Source organism: Musca vetustissima, unplaced genomic scaffold (genome assembly GCF_032173495.1).
Source record: "Musca vetustissima isolate MV318-11 ecotype Yass unplaced genomic scaffold, APGP_CSIRO_Mvet_v1 utg126972, whole genome shotgun sequence".
Taxonomy (NCBI): domain Eukaryota; kingdom Metazoa; phylum Arthropoda; class Insecta; order Diptera; family Muscidae; genus Musca; species Musca vetustissima.
The window spans coordinates 52,243-71,826 of NW_026888637.1; the positions used below are offsets into that span (position 1 = coordinate 52,243).

Sequence of the window (19,584 nt, forward strand, 5' to 3'; positions counted from 1 at the left end):
CATTTACGAAAAATCGGAGGAACATATATATGGGAGCTATATCTAAATCTGAACCAATTTCAATACAACTTGGCACACGTTAGTCTATCCTAACTTCGGTACGTTGTGCAAAATTTCGGGGCGTTAGGTCTTAATTTGACTCTTTGGTGCACCATTTGCTAAAAATCGGAGGAACATATATATGGGAGCTATAACAAATTCTGAACCGATTTCAATAAAACTTGGCACACGTTAGTCTATCCTAACTTCGGTATGTTGTGCAAAATTTTGGGGCATTAGGTCTTAATTTGACTCTTTGGTGTACCATTTACGAAAAATCGGACGAAAATATATATGGTAGCTATATCTAAATCTGAACCGATTTTTCCCAATTTCAATAGGGTACGTCTCTGGGCCAAATAACTGATCTGTGCCAAATTTAATCTCATTCGTATAATAAATGCGACCTGCACTGTGTTTACAATTTAACATGGACAGACGGACGGAAGGACATGCATAAATCGACTCAGAAAGTGATTCTATGCATATTCTCAAAAGGAACCATGGGTCTATATTGTTTCCTTTTGCCTGTTACAAATATATGCACAAAGACATAATACCCTGTACCAAAGTGTGGTAAAGGGTATAATTATTATCTGATCATCGCCGAGAATTATAGGCGTTGTCCTTGACCATAACTGGGACCTCATGGAAAATTTCAAAGCGATCATCGCTATATTTCCGCCCTCGGGTCTATGTCCTTCAGGAGTAAATTCATACGAATACAAATATAAATATAAATCGACAAATATAAAAGTCAGAGTCCATTGGACCCGCTAAATATTTACCAATCTTTATGAAAACAGGCATGCTTAATTTTTGGCCCGATCCCCTTCATCATGTAAAAGCGGCCTCAAGAGCGACCAGAAAAACCGACAAAAAATTAAGTATTTAGTCCATTTCATCCCCTAAATATTAACCGATATTTACCAAAAACAATAGGGGTCTTCATTGGCCAGAGCCCATTCTACATGTAAAATTTCGTGAAGATTGGTCCATAACTGTGGCCTGTATCGTGTTTACAAATTATAATGGACAGACGCACGGACGGCCACACATGTCTAGATCGACTCAGCTAGTCGAGATATGGCGATCGCCATGTAAAAACGGCCTCTAGAGGGACCAGAAAAAATGACAAAAATAAAGTTTTTGGTCCATTTCATCCCCTAAATGTTAGCCGATCTTCACCAAAAATAGTAGGGGTTTTCATTGGCCAGAACCCGTCCTACATGCAAAATTTCGTGAAGATTGATCCATAACTGTGGCCAGTATCGTGTTTACAAATTATAATGGACAGACGGACGGACGGACGCACACACATGTCTAGATCGACTCAGCTATGACGAGATATGACCATCGGTATACTGAAGGGTGGGTCTAGGACCAATGTTTCGCGGCGCTACAAACTCTTGGGGCTGCACAAAGCTATAATACCCTGACTGCATAGTTGTGTAGGGTATAAAAATCCTAACCTCTTGAAATATCTAGTTGGAAAGAAAAAAATCCACGCCTGTGGCACTTATCGTGCATTATTCTATCTCTTTTGTTTTGTGCTGTTGTGTGAAAACGGTTATCTAGTAGTTTCCTCTTTTTTTCCAGTTTTCATTTTGTGCTTTTTGTTTTCCTTTCATCTTTGTTTTCCATTTCATTGCAAAAACAGCATGGAAATGAATATTACATAATATCATCGATGCAACACACGAAAAAAACCGCAACAACAAAGAAGCAAACTAACTGAAAGCAATAGTCTTTGTTCAAATTGCAGACGGACGGAAGGACGGACGGACGAACTAGTCCGTCTCAAAGTAGAAAGGTGAGCATGCGCAAAAGTTACGTTCAGCCACATGAAAAAGTAACAGCAACTGCAGCAGCACCAACACCAGCAACAACAACAAAAAGTGATCTCACTTTAGCTGTTCGTTCACTTTTCTTGTGGCATTTTCATGCTTTTCCTGATTTGTGTTGCCGTTGTTGTTGTTGTTGCTGTTGCCATTATTGTTGTTGTCTTGCATTACCGCTTCCATGGCTTCAACATCCGAGACTATTACAGCATTCGCTGTGTGTTTGGGTGCACAGTTACATTTTTTGTCTGTCCATGATGTTTGTCTGTCTGTCTATTGGCTTTCATGTTGAATGGCGGGAGTTTGTTGATGTTGTTGTTGCAGTTTCCTCATATTTGCAACATTAACTGCAGCAAACATATGCGGCTAGAGGTAAATTTTGAAAGACCGGCCTGCCACTCAAACCATATAAGAGATTTGATATTCCCTACCCAATTTATGTGGGTATTATGGGTTGGTGGATTTTTTTAAATATTTTTTTCAAGACTGAATAAAGGCGTGGATTTTTATACCCTTCACCACACTGTGGTACAGGGTATTATGTCTTTATACATGTCTGTCCATCCGTCCGTCTGTCCATGTTAAATTGTAAACAAAGTACAGGTCGCATTTTTGATTCGAATTGGATGAACTTTGGCACAGTTCATTTATTTGGCCCAAGGACGTACCCTATTAAAATTGGGAAATTCGGTTCAGATTTAGATGTAGCTCCCCTATATGTAATTCCGTCCGATTAAATGTAAATGCTGCAACAAAGTCCCTATATATCCTTCAATTTACACGAAATATGGCATAACGTACTGAATTGAGCCTAGAGTGATGTCTGTCAAGTTTCGTGAAAATCTGTCCACATTTAGATATAACTCCTATATATATGTTCGTCCGATTCAATGTAAATGGTGCGCCAAAGTCCCTATATATCCTTCGATTTGCAGGAAATTTGGTACAGTGTACTGAATTTAGTATAGAATGATGAGTGGTGAGTTTCGGGAAAATCGGTTAAGATTTAGATATAGCTCCCATATATATTTTCGTCCGATTTTATGTAAATATCCCTATATATGCTTCGATATGCACGAAATTTGGCATAACGTACTGAATTAAGTCTAGAACGATGTGTTTTAAATTTCGTAGAAATCGGTTCAGATTAAGATATAGCTCCCATATATATATTCATCCGATTTTAGGTAAATAGTGCACCAAAGGCCCTATATATCTTCCGATTTGCACGAAATTTTACATATCAATCTGAATTAAGTCTAGAACGATGCGTGTTAAATTTCATGAAAATCGGTTCAGATTTAGACATAGGTCCCATATATTTTTTCCTCCGATTCACGGTAAATGGTGCACAAAAGTCTCTATATCCGTCGATTTGCACGAAATTTGGCATAACGTATTGAATTAAGTCTAGAGCGATGCGTGTTAAATTTCGTGAAAATCTGTTCGGATTTAGATATAGCTCCCATATATAGTTTCCTCCGATTTTATGTAAATGCTGCACCAAGATCCCTATATAATTTTCGATTTGCACGAAATTTGGCATAGGGTACTGAATTAGGTCCAGAACAATGTGTGCTAAAGTTCGTGGAAATCGGTTCAGATTTAGATATAGCTCCCATATATAGTTTCGTCCGATTTTAGGTAAATGGTGCACCAAAGTCCCTATATATCTTTCGATTTGCACGAAATTTGGCATAGGGTACTGAATTAGGTACAGAATGATGTGTGCTAAGTTTCGTGAAAATCGGTTCAGATTAAGATATAGCTCCCATATACAGTTTCGTCCGATTTACGGTAAATAGTGCACTGAAGTCCCTATATATCCTTCGATTCGCACGAAATTTGGCATCGCGTTTTGAATAAAGTCTACAACGTTGTGTGTTAAATTTCGTGAAAATCGGCTCAGATTTAGATATAGCTCCCATATATATTTTCGTTCGATTTTAGTAAATAGTGCACCAAAGTCCCTATAAATCCATCGATTTGCACGCAATTTGGTACAGCGTACTGAATTTAGTATAGAATGATGAGTGGTGAGTTTCGGGAAAATCGGTTGAGATTTACATATAGCTCTCATATATATTTTCGTCCGATGTTAGGTAAATAGTGACCCAAGTCCCTATTCATCTTTCGATTTGCACGAAATTTGGCATAACGTACTGAATTGAGCCTAGAATGATGTCTGCTATGTTTCGTGATAATCGGTTCAGATTAAGATAAAGCTCATATATATATTTTTATCCGATTTACTGTAAATGGTGCACTGAAGTCCCTAAATATCTTTCGATCTGCACGAAATTTGGCATATGGTACTGAGTTAGGTCCAGAATGATGTGTGCTAAGTTTCTTGGAAATCGGTTTAGATTTAGATATAGCTCCCATATATATTTTCGTCCGACTTTAGGTAAATAGTGCATCATAGTCCCTATATATCCTTCGACTCGCACGAAATTTGGCATAACGTACTAAATTAAGTCTACAACGTTGTGTGTTAAATTTCGTGAAAATCGGTTCAGATTTAGATATAGCTCCTATATATGTCTTCGTCCAATTTTAGATAAATATTGCACCAAAGTCCCTTTATATCCTTCAATTTGCACGAATTTTGGCATCGCGTTTTGAATAAAGTCTAGAACGATGTGTGGTAAGTTTCGGGAAAATCGGTTCAGATTTCGATATACCTCCCACATATACCCACAGATATTAGCCCAATTTTACGCAAATGGTGCACCAAACTTTGTCCGATTAACACGAAATTTTGCACAACGTATCAAATTGGAAATTGAATAACGTTATTGCGGTTTGTTGCAGATGCAGCCACATATTGATAGGGTGTATTAATTTTGCTAAATTGTCCCATGGTACGCGGACGACTCTAAATTTGCCCGAATGAAATTAAATTTAACATAGGTTGCAGAAAGACATGAATATGTTCCTTCGAGGGAACATTGACATGCAATTGGAAGGATACATATGTACAATATACCCAAAGTGGTGAAGGGTATCATATGGTCGGCCCAGTCTGAATTTTCTACTTTCCTTACAGGTTTACTTGTATCATATGATGTTTGTAGGGTGTTAGATGCAACACAAATTGTTACTTTGTAGATGTTGCATATATGTTGTATGCAAATGTCTATGATATCTGTGTACTCCTACTTGTCTACCCCCCCCCCCCCCCCCCCACACACACACACACACTTGCCCAATATTTCTTTCACAAATCTTATATGGAAATATTGTATTGTTTCTTGAGTTTTCAAACGAATCATTGCCTCAACTTGTAGCATCTCATTTGCAGGGTGTTACACGTCATGAAATCAAAATTTAATTAACAAATTGCTATGCACTTTTTGTTCACCATTGCTGTTTCATCTAAACCGTTAGAGGGACCCAATGTTGGAGCTGTCATTATTTTCATGTTGCAATGAAACCTATATCCCCCTCAAAATCAAAATTGAAGAGAAAAAAATGGAAAATTTGTTTTTTTTTTCAAAATTTTCGTGACGTTCAGGTTAAAATGTCATGCCACAATTCGTACGTGATGTTGGTGTTCAATTTTTTGTTTTTGTTGTGGGTCTTGTCAAAATAAAATAGCACACCTCCTTCCAAGCTGGGTCCGTCCGCCAGTCCGTATTATGAAAGGGCGCTGGGTTGCCACATTTTGAAATGTGATAGTTGTGAGATAAGTTGTGTTGGTGGGTGGTGGCTACAACAAATGTTAATTAGGACAATAGAATGTAACTGATGTGCGATTTTGAATTGCAAAACAAAAAGTAAAGAAAATGGAAAAACCGAAAAAAGGTTATAAAGGTCAACATTTTGGCAAATGTAAAAATTCAGTCAACTTTTAAAATAAAACGAGTTGTGTTGTGACAATATGTTTATACCATTCACCACACTGTGGTACAGGTATTATGTCTTTGTGCATATGTTTGTAACAGGCAAAAGGAAACAAGATATACACATGGTTCCTTTTGTGAATTTGCATAGAATCACTTTCTGAGTCGATTTACGCATGTCCGTCTGTCCGTCCATGTATTTTTGTGAACGAAGTACAGGTCGCATTTATGATCCGATTAGGATGAAATTTGGCATAGGTAACCCTATTGAAATTAGAAAAAATGGGTTCAGATTTAGATATAAATGGTCCACCAAATTCCCTATATATCTATCGTCCGATTTTACGTAAATATCTTTTGGTTTGCACAAAATTTGGCACAGCGTAATGAATTAGGTCTAGGATTATGTGTGTTAATTTTCCTGAAATCGGTTCAGATTTAGATATAGCTTCTACATCTGACCAAATGAAAATTTAATATATGTTGCAGAATAACATTAATATTTCATTTTACTGGTCCTTTAAAAATGCGACGTCTGTTAGGATTCATCTCTTGAATATAACCAAAGTGGTGAAGGCTAGCATATAGTTGGCCCTGTCCGACTTTATTACTTTCCTTACTGGTTTCAATTGGTAAAATAGGCGAACATTTTTAAAAAATATTTTTCAAGTAACTAAAATAGGCGTGGATTTTTATACCCTATACCACGAAATATTGGTCCTATACCCACCTTTATGTAGACCGATATACCGTCATATCTCGACTAGCTGAGTCTATCTAGACATGTGTGTCCGTCCGTCCATCCGTCTGTCCGACCATTATAATTTGTAAACACGATACAGGCCACAGGCCACAAAGATCGGTTAATAGTTGGGGGATGAAATGGACCTAATACTAAAATTTTGTCGGTTTTTCTAGTCGCTCCAGAGGCCGCAATTATGGCCCGAATATCGTGAAATTTTTACGTGGAGAAGAGGATCGGGCCAAGGAATAAGCATAATAAAGATCGGCCAATATTTAGGGGATCAAATGGAACCTGACTTTTGTGTGAAAAACGACAAAAATTGTTTTCTATGGCGTATATATTTACTTCTGAAGGTCAGCCACTCCTCTTGAAAGTGTATCCAAGAGGAGTGGCTGACCTTTAAATTGATACTAAAGAAACTCCTTGGGTTTCAATGATGCTTGCCCCACGTTGGGCGCCAATAAAGAAAGCTCCTTGGGTTTCAATGAAGCTTGCCCCACGTTGGGCGTCAATAAAGCAACTCGAAACACCAAGATTTAAAATAATGTTGGCTACTCCTTGTTTAGGAACTACTTCCCGCTTATGATCTAGTCCATCAACTTGGGCAAGCGTGGGTAATGATCTTAAGCCTTCAGTGTCCGCTAAACGAATTAGAGCCGGGTGGTCCAGGACTCGGAGTGAAGCGATTTTATTGAAATTTGATTGAGCTTAGGTACTAATTATGAGAAGCAAGATTCTTATCTAGTATTGGTTGTGTAAAAAGGTAGTGATATCAGTGATGTAGTTTTTGGTACTATTTACAAAATATTTACATAGTTAACCGTTAATTTCAAATGTTTAAAACAGAGTTGCATTTAAATATGGAAATCATAAGATCAATAAAACGTGTTTACACTATTGTAATTAAAATTGAATAAAAATAAAGTTGATCCGCTTCAGTCTCCCCCTCTGATGCTGAAATCGTCCCGATGATGCATCAGCAATAAAGGGTTGTGGAATCTGATAGATGATAAGTAGAGCTGGAGTGTGGATTCAGCAATGAAGATGGCGTTCTCGTAGTCATCATATCTTTCTGGGAGTTGGTACGTCAGGTATACTCCTTCTCCCCCTAGAACAGAACTGCAAACTCGGAACTGCATAATCTTCCAATAGCAGCTGCAACCCGTTTACTACGTCGGCGTCTGAGATGGACTCGATGTTTCTGGATGTCACAAATTCTTCAACTAGGCGGCATCTCTCTGCCCCCGAAAACGCAAGTACAATGCGAAACGAACCCGTCCGGTTGTTGTTCGCCATTGCCTGGATCAGTTGTTTGAATTGGCTCTCAGTAAACTGCGTCATATCTTCTTCTTCGCCTGACACGTACTCGTCGTTATCTGCTTTGGTTTCAATGTTTGTTTCGTTGTTCGTGGCCACTTCGTTGGGCATCTATAAAGAAGGCCGTCTGATTTGTTGGTGTTGTCCTCGGCTTTTACTTATAGGTCGTAGTACATGGCCACATGGGCGGCGATGTTGGGTTTCATGCTGCCCCACGTTGGGCGCCAATAAAGAAAGCTCCTTGGGTTTCAATGAAGCTTGCCCCACGTTGGGCGTCAATAAAGCAACTCGAAACACCAAGATTTAAAATAATGTTGGCTACTCCTTGTTTAGGAACTACTTCCAGCTTATGATCTAGTCCATCAACTTGGGCAAGCGTGGGTAATGATCTTAAGCCTTCAGTGTCCGCTAAACGAATTAGAGCCGGGTGGTCCAGGACTCGGAGTGAAGCGATTTTATTGAAATTTGATTGAGCTTAGGAACTAATTATGAGAAGCAAGATTCTTATCTAGTATTGGTTGTGTAAAAAGGTAGTGATATCAGTGATGTAGTTTTTGGTACTATTTACAAAATATTTACATAGTTAACCGTTAATTTCAAATGTTTAAAACAGAGTTGCATTTAAATATGGAAATCATAAGATCAATAAAACGTGTTTACACTATTGTAATTAAAATTGAATAAAAATAAAGTTGATCCGCTTTATTATTTAGTAACCCATTACCACACTAGAGGGCGGAAATGTAATGCTGATCGCTTTGAAATTTTCCATGAGATTCCAGTCGTGGTCAAGGACAACGCCTATAATTTTCGGTGATGATCGGATAATAATTTTTGGGATAAAGTGGACCAAAACTTAGTTTTTTGTGTTTTTCCGAGTCGAACTTTAGGACATAATTATAAGCCGAACATCACAACACAATCCCCGTTAACGGGTATCTGGACAATTATTTAGAAGGGCTGTACTGAATGCTATTAATATTTGTTGACCTCTGGTCGATAAGGAGGGTGCAAATATCGCGAACTATTGCCCAAGTTCAGAATATAGAACTACAGAAAGATATATTTACGTGAAAGTGCCGCTCACTGGTCAGATAATAATTTTGGGATGAAGTGGATCGAAAACTTAATTTTTTGTGTTTTTTTTTCGAGTCGATCTGTAGGCCACAATTATAAGCCGAACATCACAACACAACTCACGGTGAAGGGAATCTGGACAAGTATTTGGAAATATTGGTAATATTCGGAAAATATGTCAGTGTAAGGAAGAGGTGCTGTTGACCTCTAATCCGGCAAGAGGATGTTAATATCACGAAATATTGCCCAGTCTTGGAATAATCATCCGCAGAATGTTACAGTTCCATGGTAGTTGTGTAGGGTATCGTATGGTCGGCCGTGTCCGACTATACTGCTCCGCTCACTGGTTATACCCTTCACCACACTGAAATACTGGGTATTATGTCTTTGTGCATATGGTACAGGCAAAAATTGAGAATATGCATAGAATCACTTTCTGAGTCGATCCGTCCCTCCGTCTGTCTGTCCGTTCGTCTGTCCATGTATTTTTGTGAACAAAGTACAGGTCGCATTTATAATCCGATTTGGATGAAATTTAGCATAGGTCACTTATATGGCCCAATGACGAACCCTAATGAAATTAGAAAAACATCGGTTCAGATTTAGATATAGCTCCCATATATATATATATATCGTCCGATTTATGGCAAATGGTGAACCAAAGTCCCTTAATATCTTTCGATTTGCACGAAATTTGGCACAGCGTAATAAATTAGGTCTACAATGATGTGTTTTAAGTTTCCTGAAATCGCTTTAGATTTAGATATAGCTCCCATATACACTTTCGTCCGATTTCAGGTACGACTGATGAGTTCAAAGTTTCGTGAAAATCGGTTCAGATTTTGATATAGCTCCCATATATAGTTGCGTCGATTTTATGTAAATGGTCCACCAAAGTCCCTATATATCTTTCGATTTGTACGAAATTTGGCACAGCGTAATGAATTAGGTGAAGAATGATGTGTCCTAAGTTTCGTGAAAATCGGTTAAGATTTAGTTATAGCTCCCATATACATTTTCGTCCGATTTAATGTAAATAGAGCAACAAAGTCCCTAAATACCTTTCGATTTGCACGAAATTTGGCACAGCGTACTGAAATAAGTATAGAATGATGTGTGTTAAATTTCGATAAAATCGGTTTAGATTTAGATATAGCTCCCATATTTATTTTCGTCCGATTTAAGGTAAATGGTGCACCAAAGTCCCTAAATACCTTTCGATTTGCACGAAATTTGGCACAGCGTACTGAATTAAGCCTAGAATGATGTGTGCTAAGTCTCGTGAAAATCGGTTCAGATTTAGATATAGCTCCCTTATATATTTTCGTCCGATTTTACATAAATGGTGCACCTAACTACTAATGGTTTTTTCCGATTAACACTAAATTTAGATCAAATTGAGGCTTGAATGACGTTTTTGGGTTTTGTTGAAATTGTTGCAGATCCAGCCATAGCTTCCATATGTATTTCGAACGGTTGTCAGATTGAGATTAAATTTTTAACAGTGCGACGTGTATCAATTTTGCTATAAATCGTTTTCCATAAATTTATCAAAAAAAAAAACAACATGGTACGCAGGGGACGACTGTATTGCTTCTAACAAAAAAATCTGCTCACGCTGACCAACGACATAAACTGCATGAGAATTTCGCTGGAGCCTCACTTCGAGGTTAACAAGGCATTTACAAACAATACCACACCTTTCCCACTGTTGTGTGTTGTCACATGTGGTATTGTTTGTAAATGCCTTGTTAACCTCGAAGTGAGGCTCCAGCGAAATTCTCATGCAGTTTATGTCGTTGGTCAGCTAAGTACTTCGCTTTGTTACAAGAGACATTTGGGTATGAAAGGTTTTTTGAATAGAAGCAATAGCTTCTGGGGAGAATATCCCAACAAAAAACTAAGGGAACTGATGAGGATCAGTGGCGTGATCCGAAACTATAGTCTTCCCTGAATTACCCCTCGGCAAACAATGCCATACATTCCCCACTAATAAATAGTTGTTTTTTTTTATAAAAACAACAAACTGGGATTCAGCCTGACTATTTTGCAAAAACAAAATACAAATGGTATCCCAAATAAACCGCCAACACTACTAAATCGTTTTCCATAAATTTATCCCATGGTACGCAGACGACTGTAAATCTGCCCGAATGAAATTAAATGTAGCATAGGTTGCAGAAAGACATGAGTATGTTCCTTCGAGGGAACATTGACATACAATTGTATGGACACATATCGACGCCTCCGAAGAATAGTATGCTAAGTCTGAAAGGTGACATACAATTGTATGGACACATATCGACGCCTCCGAAGAATAGTATGCTAAGTCTGAAAGGTGCGTTTTTCAGAAGAAGCTTTCAAAGTATGGAAGTTTCTTGAATTTTACGTGCCATGCTAAGTACATTTTTGCTTATAACTTTGGTTGGGATTACCAAAATTTCAGAGAATATAAATTAAGAACCGTAGTATCTAAAAACGTGAAGAACTTTAGAACATGCTAAGTTGACTTAGCATACTATGGTTCGGAGGCGTCGATATGTACAATATACCCAAAGTGGTGAAGGGTATCATATAGTCTGTCCAGTACGACTTTACTACTTTCCTTACTGATTTTAAATACTAAAAATAAGGGTGAATTTTTTGAAAATATTTTTATAAGTAAATTCTGGTCGTTAAAGGATCAGCAGATACAGAATAGAGTCCTATATTTTAAAAAGGGCCAGGCAGTCCTGAACATTTTTTCATATTTAAAAAAAACCCCAGCGCTCGGATCTGTTCCTCGTTCTGTTATTCACTTGTGGGTGGGCAACATTGTATTCCGTCGTGTGTGTGTGTTGCAATGCTGTCAAAGGGTTTTGCAAATATGTTTGCCATTCTGTGTTGATGGGTTAGATGTGTGTCTCCCACCTGCACACATACACATATACATTTACTAAATGGTTAACTCGATGACAGTAATGACTATTGTTCTTGTTGTTGTCGTTGCAAGCTGTACCTTAATAATTGCTATTTTCAATGAATTTATTTGTACTTTGTATGCACTCTAAGTTGTTGCTTTTATTTTTATTTGTCTTTCTTATTTTGTTGTTGTTTTCTTTTTTTTTATAGTTATATGCATACTAAATACAATGCAGCCGTCTTTGTTTTCTATTTATCTATTTCTGTTGTAGTTGTTGTTGTTGTCATCGTTTGCCTAACTGCTGCCGCTTAGTCAGCCGCTGGTTGGTCTTCAGATGATAGCTTTGAAGATAAAATCCAATAAAGGAAGTTTTTAATAGAGACTTTGAAATGAAAATGACAATAGAAAAAAATTAAATAAAATAACAACAACAACACAATAAAAAAATAACATCAGTTCAGATTATATTGCACTAAGGTTATTGAACGTTTGCAACTAAGTACACGGAGAGAAATGGTAATTGCTTGAAAACTATTTAAAAAAAAAAAAAATAAGCCAAAGGTAACTGCTTGAAAAATTCTTTTTTTTTTCAAAATCAACGCCTTTAGGAGTACTTTAAACCTATTTTTAAAAATCTACTCCTAAAAAATATTTTTAAAAAAATATATGAAAAAAATATTAAAAAAGCAGTGAGCGGAGCAGTATAGTCGGACGGGGCCGACCATATGATACCCTACTCAACTACCACGGAACTCTAACTTTCTGCATATCTATATTCAAAGAATGGGCAATATTTCGCGATATTTGCACCCTCTTAACCGATTAGAGGCCAATAGCACCTATTTCTTACCATGAGATCTATTTCGAATTATGTTTTATATCATAATATCCAATTTATTTCACTTTACACAGAAAGGTCTTGGTTGAATTGACCCGCTGAATAGTGACAGATCATTACAAAAGCCCATCAAATTAGTTGGCCAGATTCATTCTCCAGTGTAATATTCTGCTTATAATTGTGGCATATAGATCGACTTGAAAAAAACACAATAAAAATCATCACCGAAAATTATAGACGTTGTCCTTGACCAACTGCAACCTCATGGACAATTTCAAAGCGATCAGCGCTATATTTCCGCCCTCCAGTGTGGTAATGGGTTACTAAGTAATATGTGAAGACGTAAGCACCTGTAAATATTTATGTGTATGTGTAATTGATATCAAGTTAAAGGTCAACCACTCCTCTTGGATATTCTATAAACTTCTCTGGTCTATGTCTTTCAGGGGTAAATCTATACGCTATAGAAGACAAATTTTGTATTTTTTCACACAAAAGTCAGGGTCCACTTGACCCGCAAAATATTGACCGATCTTTATCAAAAAAGGCATGTTTATTATTTAGCCCGATCTTGTTTTCCATGTAAAATTTCGCGATGTTCGGGCCATAGTTGCGGCCTCTGGAGCGACCAGAAAACGGACAAAAACTAAGTATTTGGTCCATCTCATCCCTTAATATTAACCGATCTTTACCAAAAACAATAGGGGTTTTCATTGGCCAGAACCCATCCGACATTTCGTGAAGATTGGTCCATAATCATCATTACCGATAATGATAGGCGTTGTCCTTGACCATACCTTGACTGGAATCTCATGGAAATTTTCAAAGCGATCAAAGCTATATTTCCGCCCTCTAGTGTGGTTTTGGGTTACTAAATAATGTCTGAATATGTAAGCACCTTTAAATATTTAAGTGTAGCTCCCACATCTGAGTACATACGACCATATAATTGGTATCAATTTAAAGGTCAACCACTCCTCTTGTACATACTATCAACTTCTTGTGTCTAGGTCCTTCAGGAGTAAATATATACGTTATATAATACAAATTTTGTCATTTCTCACACAAAAGTCAAGGTCCATTTGACCCGCTAAATATTGACCGATCTTTATCAAAACAGGCATGCTTATTCTTTGGTCCGATCCCATTCTCCATGCAAAAATTCTCGAAGTTTGGGCCATAATTGCGACCTTTGGAGCGATCGCTTCAGCTAGTCGAGATATGACGATCGATATACTTAAAGGAGGGTCAGGACCAATATTTCGCGGCGTTACAAACTCTTGGGGCTGGACAATGCTATTATACCCTGACAACATAGTTGTGTAGGGTATAAAAATACAAAAATCTACTACTTGGCCATTTTTTTATACCCTTCACCACACTGTTGTGCAGGGTATTATGTCTTTGTGCATATGGTTCCTTTTGAGAATATCACTTTCTGAGTCGATTTATGTAGGACCGTCTGTCTGTCCATGTTAAATTGTAAACAAAGAGCAGGCCGCATTTATTATCCGAATTGAAAGAAATTCGGCACAAGTCATGTATTTGGCCCAAGGACGAATCCTATTGAAATTGAAGAAAATCGGATCAGATTTAGATATAGCTCCCATATATATATTTTCATCCGATTTTATGTAAATGGCGCACCAAAGTCCCTATATATCATTCGATTTGCACGAAATTTGGCACAGGGTACTGAATTAGGTCCAAAATAATGTGTGCTAAGTTTCGTGAAAATAGGATCAGATTTAGATATAGCTCCCGTATATAGATTCGTCTGATTTGATGTATATGTTGCACTAAAGTCCCTATATATTTCTCGATTTGCACGAAACATTTCATAGGGTACTGAATTAGGTCCAAAATGACGTGTGCTAAGTTTGGTGAAAATAGGATCAGATTTAGATATAACTCCCGTATAGTTTCGTCCGATTTAATGTAAATGGTGCACCAAAATCCCTATATATCTTTCGATTTGTACGACATTTGGCATAGGGTACTGAATTAGGTCCAGAATGATGTGTGGTAAAGTTCGTGGAAAGCCGTTCAGATTTAGATATAGCTCCCATATATAGTTTCGTCCGATTAAAGGCAAATGGGGCACCAAAGTCCCTATATATCCTTCGATTTGCACGAAATTTGGCACAGCGTACTGAATTAAGCCTAGAATGATGTGTGCAAAGTTTCGTGAAAATAGGATCAGATTTACATATAGCTCCCATAAATATTTTCATCCGATTTTATGTAAATTGTGCACCAAAGTCCTTATATATCCTTCGAAATTTGGGACAACGTACTGAATTGGGCCTAGAATGATCGGTCCAGATTTTAATATAGCTCCCATATAGTTTCGTCCGATTTCATGTAAATGGTGCACCAAAGTCCCTATATATATTTCGATTTGCCAGAAATTTTGCATATTGTGCTGAATTGAGTCTAGAGTGACGTGTGTTAAGTTTCGAAAAAATGGGGTCAGATTTATATATTGCTCACATATATAATAGGATCCATGCCCTTCCCATAGATTCCCCGTTTCTCTCAGTGTATACGATTCTCCAATAAAATTCAAATGCCTTCTTCCATAGTCACCGTGAGTGTGACTGGTAATGTGCATATTTATGTTGTTGTTTTTGTAGTTGCTGGGCACTTCAAATTCAACATTTAGGTGTGCCTGTCAAAAGTGTAGTTTGCCACGTTAGGAGGCATGCATTTTTAATAGACCCAACCACCAGCAGTTCGTTCGAGAGGATATCTGCTTGTCTGCCAGGCAAACTAGGCAGCTAGGCTAGCTGTCGTCCGTCAATTCTCTCCCCACTGAACACCAATTGGGAGAAATCAATAAATATTTCAATGGTGGTTGGTTATAGCATTTGAATGGCTAACGATGTCGCCACTACCGTCGTGGTCGTCGTCAGGGAAGACATTTGAAATGTTAATCGTGTCTTTGGAGCTCCGTCTTCAGGAATGGTTAGGGAAAAACAACACAACGATACAAAATTGCATTGCCAATAAACTGAAGTGGGTGAATAATTTCTCGAACCAGTATTACAAAACTCAAAAACCGATAACTTTGTATGGGAGTGGGAGTAGGCTGAAGGCAATTTACTTCAACTCTCGTAGTTATGGGCAATGGGGGGCTTTGTTGGCAATTATTGATTAGGGCTTATGACAATTGATTACACATATCCTCGGTGTGAGTAAGAGTGTGTGTGTGTGGGTGTTTAATGCAAATTTTTATTTGCATTGAAGTTATGATGTCGATATCTACTTTGAGTTTGCTTTGATGAATTGTTTTTCTTGGAAATGTTTTTTTATTTATTTTTAGATGTTATTATTATTTTATATATTACGGCGGAAGTAGGTAATATAAAAAAAAAACATTTTAAAAATAAACAAATTAGGTCAAAAGCGTTTTAGATTAAAAACCAGTAAGAAAAGTGGTAACGTCGGACTGGGCCGACTATATGATACCCTTCACCACTTTGAATATATTCTACATATGTATCCTAACAGACGTCGCCTTTTCGAAGGAACATTAACATGAAATTGAACGAATTTAAATCAAAATCTAACCCAATATTCTCGAAACTTAAAACACGAGCTATGGAAGGGACAGATATCCATCTCAAAGACACGAAAATCCCCATGAATATGCAGAACGACAACAACATCATGTGTTTCGAGCCCCATTTACCTTAAATCGGACGAAAATATATATGGGTGCTATATATAAATCTGTCCCGATTTTCCCGAAATTTGGCACACGTCATTCCAGACTTAATTGAGTACGCAATGCAAATTTTCGCGTATATCGAAAGATATATAGGGACTTTGGTGGACCATTTACATAAAATCGGACAAAACTATACATGGGAGCTATATATAAATCTGAACCGATTTTCACGAAACTTAGCACACATCATTCTGGGCCTAATTCAGAACTCTATGCCAAATTTCATGCAAATCGAAAGATATATAGGGACTTTGGAGCCCCATTTACAAAAAATCGGACGAAAATATATATAGGAGCTATATCTAAATCTGAACCGATCTTCTCGAAACTTGACATGCATCATTCTAGACTTAATTGAATACGCAATGCAAAATTTCGCGCAAATCGAAAGATATATAGGGACTTTGGTGCACCATTTACATCAAATCGGACAATACTATATATGGGAGCTATATCTAAATCTGAAGCGATTTTCTCGAAACTTAGCACATATCATTCTAGGCTGAATTCAGTAGCCTGTGCCAAATTTCGTGCAAATCGAAAGATATTTAGGGACTTTGGTGCACCATTTACCTTAAATCGGACGAATATATACATGGGAGCTATATCTAAATCTGAACTGATTTCCACGAAACTTGGCAGACATCATTCTAGGCTCAATTCAGTACGTTATGCTAAATTTCGTGCAAATCGAAAGATATATAGGGACTTTGGTGCACCATTTACATAAAATCGGACAGTACTATATATGGGAGCTATATCTAAATTTGAAGCGATTTTATCGAAACTTAGCACATATCATTCTAGACACAATTTAATATACTATGCAAAATTTCGCGCATATCGAAAGATATATAGGGACTTTGGTGCAACATTTACATAAAATCGGACAATACTATATATGGGAGCTATATGTAATTTTGAAGCGATTTTCATGAAACTTAGCACATATCATTCTGGACCTAATTCAGTACCCAATGCCAAATTTCGTGCACATCGAAAGATATGTAGGGACTTTGGTGCCCCATTTACCTTAAATCGGACGAAAATATATAAAGAGCTATATCTAAATCTGGACCGATTTTCACGAAACTTAGCACATATCATTCTAGGCTGAATTCAGTAGCCTGTGCCAAATTTCGTGCAAATCGAAAGATATTTAGGGACTTTGGTGCACCATTTACCTTAAATCGGACGAATATATACATGGGAGCTATATCTAAATCTGAACTGATTTCCACGAAACTTGGCAGACATCATTCTAGGCTCAATTCAGTACGTTATGCTAAATTTCGTGCAAATCGAAAGATATATAGGGACTTTGGTGTCCCATTTACCTTAAATCGGACGAAAACATATATAGGAGCAGTATTTAAATCTGAACAGATCTTCTCGAAACTTGACACACATCATTCTAGACACAATTTAGTATACTATGCACAATTTCGTGCAAATCGAATGATATATAGGGGCTTTGGTGGACCATTTACATAAAATCGGACAAAACTATATATGGGAGCTATATCTAAATCTGAACCGATTTACAGGAAACTTAGCACACATCATTCTAGAGACAATTTAGTATACTATGCTAAATTTCGTGCAAATCGAATGATATATAGGGGCTTTGGTGCCCCATTTACCTTAAATCGGACGAAAATATATATAGGGGCTATATCTAAATCTGAACCGATCTTCTCGAAACTTGACACATATCGTTCTGGACCCAATTTAGTATACTATGCAAATTTTCGTGCAAATCGAATGACATATAGGGGCTTTAGTGGATCATTTACATAAAATCGGACAACACTATATATGGGAGCTATATTTAAATCTGAAGCGATTTTCTCGAAACTTAGCACATATAATTCGGGACCTAATTCAGTACCCTATGCCAATCTTCGTGCAAATCGAATGATATATAGGGACTTTGGTGGAGCTATATATAAATCTGAAGTGATGTTCACGAAACTTAACACACATCATTCTAGACCTAATTCAGTACCCTATGTCAAAGTTCATGCATATCGAAAGATATTCATGGACTTTGGTGCCCCATTTACTTTAAATCGGAGGAAACTATATGTGGGAGCTATATTTAAATCTGAACCGATTTTCTTCAATTTCAATTGGGTTCGTCCTTGGGCCAAATAAGTGAGAAGTACCAAATTTCATCCAAATCGGATCATTAATGCGACCTGTACTTTGTTTACAATTTAACATCTACAGACGGACGGACTGAGTGACTGACGGACATGCATAAATCGACTCAGAAAGTGATTCTATGCATTCTATACATTCTGATTTTTAGAAATATTTTTTTAAGTATATTTATTTAATATCTATTTAATAAAATTTCTTCTTTTGCAGAACATCAACAGCAATCACATCATACATTGCAACAGCAGCAACAACAAACGCAATCGCAGCAGCAGCAACAACAACAATCCCTGCAACAACACCCATCAGCCCAATCACAATCTCCCTTTGTCATAAACGATTCGAATTCAAATAGTGCTGTGGCCAAATCCTTTGTGCCCTGTAAAGTTTGTGGTGACAAGGCATCGGGTTATCATTACGGTGTTACCTCCTGTGAGGGTTGTAAGGTAAGTCAGAATGCCAATTCAATTGATAAAACAAAAAAAAGTAATTGTAGATTTATACCATTGTTGCAGGGTTTCTTTCGTCGCAGCATCCAAAAACAAATCGAATATCGTTGTTTGCGGGACGGCAAGTGTTTGGTGATACGACTCAATCGAAATCGCTGCCAATATTGTCGTTTTAAGAAATGTCTATCAGCTGGTATGAGTCGAGACTGTAAGTATATCATAACCACCCTCTCTCGCCACAGTAATAGGCATAAAAATATATTTTTTTTTTGATAAAAAATATTGTAGAAATTATTAATTAACTTGGAGAAAAAACAAATTGTTCTGAAAAAATGCATTGGATCCATTGGGCAAAATAAAAAAATTAGAACCGTACCATGGAGCGTATGATTGTTATTATTTCCGGAACTGTTTCGGAAAGCTCGTCCTAACTTCTGAACCTTTGTATTGAATTTCAACAGAAAAATATTATTCAATAGCTAACACATTAGAGCTGAAAATTCTATTAGAAATATAACATATTTTACCTCCATGTATTAGGTAGAGGATATGGGAAAAATATAAAAAATATCATATGTGAAAGCTTTCCTGATTCCTGGTCTCTAATACTATGGAATTTTTTTGTATAAAATATT

General features: G+C 37.1%; 1 protein-coding gene across 1 annotated transcript in view; it reads left to right on the forward strand.

Annotated features, from left to right (window-relative positions):
• The window catches only part of LOC133336524 (ecdysone-induced protein 78C-like), a gene marked incomplete at its 3' end in the record, with an annotated part of 58,704 nt that extends 39,547 nt beyond the window's left edge, over nt 1-19,157 (forward strand). The window contains exons 5-6 of the mRNA XM_061544805.1: nt 18,770-18,946; nt 19,016-19,157. Of these exons, the coding sequence (XP_061400789.1) occupies nt 18,770-18,946; nt 19,016-19,157 (319 nt within the window). The remainder of the gene's footprint in view (nt 1-18,769; nt 18,947-19,015) is intronic.
• Nucleotides 19,158-19,584: the final 427 nt, after the last annotated feature.